Source organism: Triticum aestivum, chromosome 5A (assembly GCF_018294505.1).
Source record: "Triticum aestivum cultivar Chinese Spring chromosome 5A, IWGSC CS RefSeq v2.1, whole genome shotgun sequence".
NCBI classification, from domain to species: Eukaryota; Viridiplantae; Streptophyta; class Magnoliopsida; order Poales; family Poaceae; genus Triticum; species Triticum aestivum.
The window spans coordinates 573982910-573991774 of record NC_057806.1 but is presented as its reverse complement, the minus strand read 5'-3'; the positions used below and the strand labels follow the sequence as shown (position 1 = coordinate 573991774).

At 46.1% G+C, this 8865-nt stretch overlaps 1 protein-coding gene across 1 annotated transcript; it reads left to right on the top strand.

The window, feature by feature from the left end:
- The first annotated feature begins 1326 nt into the window (after positions 1 to 1326).
- Positions 1327 to 2993, top strand: LOC123104905 (protein WHAT'S THIS FACTOR 9, mitochondrial-like). Its single transcript, XM_044526841.1, has one exon. The coding sequence runs from the start codon at positions 1392 to 1394 to the stop codon at positions 2652 to 2654; it is 1263 nt and encodes a 420-aa protein (XP_044382776.1). The 5' UTR covers positions 1327 to 1391; the 3' UTR covers positions 2655 to 2993.
- Positions 2994 to 8865: the final 5872 nt, after the last annotated feature.

Below are 8865 nucleotides of genomic sequence, written 5' to 3'. Positions count from 1 at the left end.
ATTTCCTCACAAAAAGTTTTTGAATCTGGACAGAGGAGAAGCTTAAGCCTGATGTGTTCAAGTAATGATACTGTTTAGATCACTAATACAAAGGAAATGCAGTAGTGGACGAGCTGTTTGATGTGTCAGAGCAACTCTAGCAGACTCCGCATAACGCGCGAACCCGCATAATTCCGGCGAGTATACGGGCTCGGCCCAATTTTCTGGCCAGAACAGAGCCCGTATACTCGTCCGGCCCGCAAATTTTTTTTGCCGCAACCCACAACCGTTACCCCCGAAGCAGTATAACTGCGGGTTTGTGGGGCAGATGCGGGTCGAAACCCTACCCCCCCCCCCAGCCGTGTTTCTCCCCATTCCCCATTGCGCCGCTCGATTTCTCGCCGCCGGCCGCCGCGCGCAAGCCTGCGAAAGCCATGGACGGCTCTCGGGATGAGGCGGAGCGCCGCCGTCGCGTCAGATCTGACGCCGCGCGCAAGCAGGGGGCGCGTCGGTGGCTCAACCGCGGTTCCCGACCGCCACCGGCGTTCGATCGCCACGAGCTTGACGACTTTGATCGCGAGCTCGCCCGCCGCCACCATGCCTTCTCAGGCAACTGGTCCGCGGGGAGCTCATCGGCGCATCGAGCTCGCGGCTCATTCCGGTGAAGAGCGAGCCGAAGGAGGAGATCTCGCCTCGCGCCGTGCCCGATGCACCACCGCGCCGAGGCATCATCGGGCCCGAGGACTACCTCCCCCCGGGGCAGGAGGAGCTCCTCAAGCGTGTCGTCCTCGAGCGGTCGGCGAGGGAGCAGGAGCAACTACCGCACGAGCTCCGGTGAGCTCAATTTTGTGTAGTGGTACGGTAGCGTAGGTCCGTTCTAGCTCTGGCGTACTTATATGTAATATATGCATGCTGTGTACGACTCTTATGCGAAGAAGAACTAACTATGCGAAGAAGAACTATCTATGCGAGCGAGTTCCGGCGAGCTTTTGCTTAAACTTCTCGCACGAAACAAGTTTTCTAAAATTTTACGGGTTTGGATACAGTTTCTACTCTGTCGCCGCGATTTTCAGTCTACATAAACGTCTCCATGCAAACTGCAAACGCAGTTTATAGTTCGACAAAATACAAGGTCTGCTGGAGATGCTCTCACGAGGGCGCTGCCGTGGGAACTTTCCCCATCGGGGGAGGTGAGGAGATTTTTTCTTCGGAGAGTTTTTTCTTTCTTCAGCCCGCAACAGACAACGCGGTCGGCCCGGCGGCAGTTTGCGGGCCTTTTTTCCGGGGCTGCGTGGCGGCCCATGTCCGGCGGCGCTTGCACTAACCCTTGACCCACGCCGCCTCCTCCTCCTCCTCCTCCCCACCACCGCCGCATTCCCCAACCAAAACCCCTCCCAAAACCGCTCGGAGAAATGCCGCTGCTGCCGCGCCGGCCGCCGGCGGCGCTCTACGTCCCGGTGCGGGGCCTCCTCGAGGCCCGCGTGCCGTGGGGCCGGGACCGCGCGCTGGACCACGTCGTGGAGCGGGAGCGCCACCTCGTGCCCTTCCTCCTCACCAAGGACGCGCTCCTCACGGCCGCGCCGCCGCCGCACGCCGTGCCGCTCCACGCGCTGCCCTCCACCATCCCCTTCCCCTTCCGCCCGCTCCGCTTCCTCCGCCTCTACGCCTCCGCCTTCGCGCTCTCGCCGCACCCCGTCACCGTCTCGCCCACGCACAGGCTCAGCGCGCTCCACCTCGACGAGGCGCAGGCCGTCGACGCCACCCGCGCCGACGCCGCCGACCGCCTGCTGCGCCTCCTCATGCTCGCGCCCTCCCGCGCGCTCCCGCTCCACCTCGTCGCGCGCATCCGCCTCGACCTCGGCCTCCCCTCCGACTTCCCCCGCTCGCTCCTCCCGCACTACCCGGACTACTTCGCGCTCTCCGCCGACGGCCGCCTCCTCGAGCTCGTCTGCTACCGGAAGGACCTCGCCGTGTCGGCCGTGCAGTCCTACGCGCAGCGGACCGGCGGCTACAAGGTCGGCGACCCCATCGCCTTCCAGCTCTCGTTCCCCCGTGGATTTGAGCTCGACAAGAACGTTCGCAAGTGGCTGGATGAGTGGCAGAAGCTGCCTTACATCTCGCCGTACGAAGATGGTTCACACCTGGCTCCGAGGAGCGACATCACGGAGAAGAGGACTGTGGCGGTGCTGCACGAGGCGCTCAGCCTCACTGTGGGGAAGAAGATGGAGAAGGAGGTTTTGGTCAAGCTTGGGGAGGCTCTTAGGCTACCGCCGGGGTTCAGGAAGGTGCTTGCGAGGCACCCAGGGATTTTCTACCTGTCGCATAAGCTGAGGACCCAAACGGTGGTGCTCCGGGAAGCCTACCGGAGGCATATGTTGGTGGACAAGCACCCAATGATGGGGATAAGGTATCAGTTCCTGCATTTGATGCATATGGGGAGGGAGGAGGCTGGTAAAGCAAAGGGCAAGGAGAGGAAGACAGTTCGTGGCGACCAAATGATGGGAGACGACTATGGTGCAGATGGGGAGAATGAGGATGACTATGATGATGAGGAGGATGAAGAAGAGGATGAGGAGAACATTGAAGCGGGTGTTGCTTCACAGGACGAGGAGAGCGATGACGAGGATACAGAGAACAGGGGAGAAACTGGAGAACCGCAGCAAGCCGCTAACTGAGACAAGAACCTGCATCATAGTTGGTCTTGTGATGTTGGTGGTGATGTGTGTTTGAATTGCATGAATATGCTTGAAGACCTAGCAACATAATGTACAATCAGCTTCTATAACAGGTACCAAACCTACTAGAAGATGGTTCTTATTTTTGTTTAACTAGGTTGTGAAGTAGCTGGTGATTATTAAGTGAAATCATCCTTGTTGTACCATGGTGGCTTCACCTAAGTTAATCATATATATCTTAGTTTTTCAGGTAGATTACTGAAAGCATGATAGCTATTGCCATTCTCTCATGTTCAATAAAAAAGACTGCTGATCACAATTAAAGCTGCAAATTTATCCTTCCGTGTTCTGATTAGAATTTGTTTTCTGTCCATAGCAAATCGATTGAGGTGATCCTTGCTATTGGTTGATTCTCAGTGAATTCTTTTATGTACCAACTTGTTGCACATGGATACCACTGATATCTTTATAAAATTCTAAGGATTTAAATCTACAGGCGTGCTCCTGATTTACTAATGAGAACGATATATTGAAAGGATGCCGCATAATATTAATGTATGTGACAATGTTATTCTCACTGATATCAAAGTTGAAAATGTATCTCTTCGAAGGAAAAACTCGAATCAGGCATATACTTTCATGAGAATAAAAATGAAACACACACACAGAAACCCTTCTGTTTCATCTCCGTTCAGATATTAAAAGAATTGCTGCATTAACTGTACTAGTAAAACTGCAAACATGGGGTAATGTTTGTACAGTTAACCATATTATTTGGTAATTTGGAGGTATGTTAGATTACTTTTTCTGTTGACAACAGTTCTCATCTATCTGCATACCTTTAGCAGACAACAAGATATTGGTTAACTATCAACACATCGAAATATCATGATTTTAGATTGAGGCTCATCGCGCTGTTCCATTTACTTGCAATGAAACAACTGTCGATGTTATACATCATGCATGATACAGGCCGTAAGGGATAGAATTTAAATAGAATCCAGGACAAAAAGGAAACATGCTAGAAGGATAAGAACATCAAGCGCCAGCTTGAGTGCCATATCCTGGGAATTACTGCTTCGGGGATTCCAGAGCCCAGCATCAGAAAGTCTTTCGCTTCTTCACACAGAGCCAAGCCATCAAAATATATGAGGTAATGGCAATTTTGTTTTCATGAAGCCTGAGAAAATGTTTTGTTGATGAAGATCTTAATAAGCTTGTAGGTTCCTGAGATTCTGCTTTCTTACTGTCTGAACTGCTACAGCTTCTGTTGATGCTGAGGAAAATTATATAATACAACTGTGCTTTGGTCCGTTGTGGCTCCATATCTATAACAACACTAGCATTACCTTCCTCTGTGAAATGAAAATCGCCTGAGAATCCATTTGACTTAATCTGTGCTGCTGAACCAATGTTTCTGCTATGACTATTTACAATTGCTAATGAGTAGTAGTAATATTTAGCCGGTCTCCCATGTATTCACAGTCTTATGACAGTTCACATGAAACAACAGTACACATGTAGAGTTATTTCTTGTACATTCGGCTTCAAGCAGAATTTCCAAACGTGCTGCAAAAAGGAAACACATGGTGGTAGAGAGATAACTAAAAGGTGTTATTTTAAACTTTTGTCATGACATGCCCTTTTCAACCATGTAATCCATAGAGAAAGCAGGGTTATCTGTTTAATTTACACTAACATAGTAGCATATTCTGCAGCAACCTTAAAATTGTTCCTGCACAGAGTTTTCAAACGACATTTGCCGCCGATGTAGGTAGTCATGGCGCAGAGTTTTCCTGCACAGATCTTTTATATGAACATAAATAAAACAATACTCCCTCTGTCTCAAAATCTAAGATGTTTTTTGGCAGGCTCAAAATGTAAGATATTTTTTGACAAACATCTTACATTTTGAGACAGAGACCCACATAACACAGTGCCCGAACTGACCCCCAGGTACACTAACTCTAGACAGCCCATTGTTCTGATTTCGAAAAGTTTATGTCTGTGTTGGTGTTCTTTTATAGATGTTTCTTCTTGAATTTCCTGCTGCTTTTTTCTAATTGATTCAATCCCATGCCACTGGAATGACATACTTCAGTGGTGGTTGCTACAATTGTTTACTGGCTTACCTTTTCTCAAAACTCCAGAATTTATTGTGTATTTTGTTTTCACTCTCGCTATATCTAAGTTATGATCGGAAAGGCAGCAGCAAGCAGCCCCTAATCTCGCCGGCAACGTGGCCGTGTTAGCCGAGATGGAGGCAGCATTGCCTAGAACGCTACCTGGAGTTTGCCTTCTATATCTAGAGCATGCTCCAATCTTTCTAAGCGCACCAAAAGCCTTGATGGCGTGCATTGCTCTTGCTCGAGCCAGCAGCACACTGATAATCTGCCCACGACGGTGAGAACATGATGTAGTACACTGGTGACCAGTGACTAATGACCAATGACCTCAAGGAGTTGGAGCTGCTAGACACATACACTGACATCTTGGACACCAGTCTATTGTGACAAGACAATCCATGTTTATTGGGTCGTCTGGTCTTATGCACTTTAGATCCACTTAACCTACAGAGCGCACACAATTGAATACTAGCATTTGCAAGGAATGTAATTTTAGTTTAAGAAAACCTCAGATTATATACACGATTTTCAAGTTTTATTTGTTTATATTTCGATATTGAGTATATCATTTGATACGTGTGTTTACCATAGACATTGCTTGGGTGCTTGGTTCAACCATGCTTCTGTACAGGGCAATGGCATGAAAATGTGTGATTGGGACTCTCAGTTGATTTAATTCTGTGGATTGTTCGTCAAAAACCATGTTAAGAGAAATACGTGCCTCTGAAGGAGCTGATTGGTGGTGTCTACAGTTGACCTACCTGGTCCTCTTGTAAGTGAACCCCCAGGTAACGGGTGTTGGAAAATGAAAATCATATAGAGGTACGGGCATTTTCATTTATTTACACTGCACCTGAAAAGAGCATAAAAGGCTTGGTAGCTGAGCTTTTTAAAATGTCATTGTTCTTTGTGTGTTGCCTCTGTCTTTGATATAAGCAATCGCTGTATGTTCTCACGGGATCTCGTGTGATGATTCTGGTGTTTGATGCCATGTCAAGTAACAAACAACCTGATAGGGAAAATGAACAATAGGCTGTACCAAGGGCGCTACAACCAAAAGAGGATATTATGCCGATTTGAGATGTCACTAGCTAATAGTGGGTGTGGTAAGAAGGCAGTAATGATGGACGCAGCATCTTTCCAACCTAAAACACCATGTCAACTGCTTGGGTGCTGTTCAGTCAGCTTTGTGGTGTCCAGTCTACTAAGTGATGATTCTGGTGTTTGATGCCATGTCAAGTACTCCCTCTGTAAAGAAATATAAGAGTGTTTAGGTCACTACTTTAGTGATTTAAACGCTCATATTTATTTACGGAGGGAGTAACAAACAACTTGATAGGGAAAAGGAACAGACAGGGTAGTTGCTGTACCAAGAGTGTTACAGCCAAAAGAAAATGTTATGCCGATTTGAGATGTCACTAGCGAATAGTGTGGTAATAAGGCAGTAATGATGGACGCGGCATCTTTGTCCCCAAAACACCATGTGAAACTGTTTGGGTGCTGTCTAGTCTGCTGAAAGTTTGGAGTCACTAGCTGCTTCAAATGCTGACTTACATGCCCAGGAAATCACCCATTCAAAAGGTTCCCTGCGTGTTAGTATCTTTGAATATGATGAAGATTTGGCTGGTGAAAGCTCTGCTATGCACATTCTGCCGCCTTCCTTTTCCCCATTATTTGATCTTTGTGTCTTCACTCACTCTTTCTTTACCCTACCATCTTACGTTTATATGGCCGACTTCTTCGGGTTTCCTAGTTGATCCGGCAATATCACTGTACACTTTTTTTTTCGATAAACAGGGGAGCCCCCCGGCTACATTTTTATTGAGTTCTTACAAATCAATACTGCGGGAACCATGTCCATAATGGCAGGCACAGAGTTTAAACCATAAAAGATATTCACAGGAGAGACAGGTCGAACAGAAACACTCAAGATATTACTCCCTCTGTCCCATAATAAAGGACGTTTTTGCAAGCTAACATAGTTTGCGAAAACGTCTTATATTATGGGACGGAGGGAGTAGTTAACTATCTACACTTCAAAATATCCTGATTTTAGATTGAAAGGCTCATCGCCCTGTTCCATTTACTTGAAGTGAAACAACTATCAATGTTATACAGCACCAAATGATACAGGCCATAAAGGATGGAATTTAAATAGAATCCAGGACAAATAAGGACACAACGCTAGAAGGATAAGAACATCAAACGCCAGCTTGAGTGCCATATCCTGGGAACTACTGCTTCGGGGGTCCCGGTACCCAGCATCAGAACAGTCTTTCGCTTCTTCACACAGAGCCAAGCCATCAAAATATATTTAGTATTGGCAATTTTGTTTTCATGAAGCCTGAGAAAATGTTTTGTTGATGAAGACCTTAATAAGCTTGTAGGTTCCTGAGATTCTGCTTTCTTACTGTCAGAACTGCTACAGCTTCTGTTGATGCTAAGGAAAATTATACTTCCTCTGTCCCAAAATAGTACTCCCTCTGTCCCAAAATTCTTGTCTTAGATTTGTCTAGATACGGATATATCAAGTCAGGTTTTAGTATTAGATGCATCCGTATGTAGACTCTTGATATATCCGTATCTAGACAAATCTAAGACAAGAATTTTGGGACGGAGGGAGTACAAAGTTGTATCAAGTCTGTGACACTCATTTTGGGACAGAGGGAGTATAATACAACTGTGCATTACCTTTCTCTGTGAAATGTATATTGCCTGAGAATCTATTTGACTGAATTTGTGCATTTAGCTGATCTCCCATGTATTCACAGTCGTATGGCAGTTCACATGAAACAACAGTACACATGTAGAGTTATTTCTTGTCCATTCGGCTTCATTTAGAATTTCCAAACGTGCTGCAAAAAGGAAACACATGGTGGTAGAGAGATAACAAAAAGGGGTTGTTTTCAAACTTTTGTCATGACATGCCCTGTTCAACCATGTAATCCATAGAGAAAGCAGGGTTCTCTGTTTAATTTACACTAACATAGTAGCATGTTCTGCAGCAACCTTAAAGTTGTTCCTGCACAGAGTTTTCAAGCATAACATTTTCCATCGATGTAGGTAGTCATGGCACTGGATATAAACTCAATCCAGATCTTTTATATGGACATTAAATAAAATAATACCACCTCTGTAACTAAATAGAAGATGTTTTTGCTGTTCAAATTGAACTACAAAAGCGTCTTATATTTTAGTAGTAGTATACAGACCCATATAACGCATTGCCCGAACTGACCCGAGTACACTAATCCCCGACAGCCCATTGTTCTGATTTTGAAAAATTTAAGTCTATGTTGCTGGTTCTTTCTTAGAATTGTTTTTCTAGAATCTCCTACTGCCTTTTTTCTAATTGATTCAATCCCATGCCACTGGAATGACATGCTTCAATGGTGGCTGCCACTATTGTTTATCGGCTAACTGTTTCTCAAAATTCCAGAACTTACAGCGCATCTTTATTTTTACTCTCCTGCTATATCTCCAATTTATGATTGGCAAGGCAGGAGCTCCTAATCTCATCGGCAACGTGGCCGTGTGTAGCAGCATTGCTAGAACGCTGCCTGGACTTTGCCTTCAATATCTGGAGCATGTTCCAATCTTCCTAAAGCTCACCAAAATCCTTGATGGCGTGCACCGCTCTTGCTCGAGCCGGCAGCACAGTGATGATCTGACCATGATGGTGAGAACATGATGTACTACACCGGTTTCCAATGAGCTCAAGGAGTTTGGAGCTGCTAGACACATACACTGACATCTGGACACTAGTCTACTGGGATAGGACAATCCCAGTCTATTTGTCTGCCTAGTCTGATATACTTGAGATCCACTTAGCCTAGAGACTGCACACGGTAAAATACTAGCATTTGGAAGGACTGTAGAATTTTAGCTTAAGGAAACCTCAGATAATATACAGGATGTTCAAGTTTCATTTGTTTATATTCCGATATTGAGTATATCGAACGTTTGATACGTGTGCTTACCATAGACATTGCTTGGGTGTTTGGTTCTACCATGCTTCTGTACAGGGCAAGGGCATGAAAAATGGGTGATTGGGCCCAGATAATATGAATTGCTCATCGAAAAAC

Coding starts and splice junctions, on each gene's coding strand:
- LOC123104905 (XM_044526841.1), top strand. CDS start 1,392: ATGCCGCTGCTGCCGCGCCGGCCGCCGGCGGCGCTCTACGTCCCGGTG.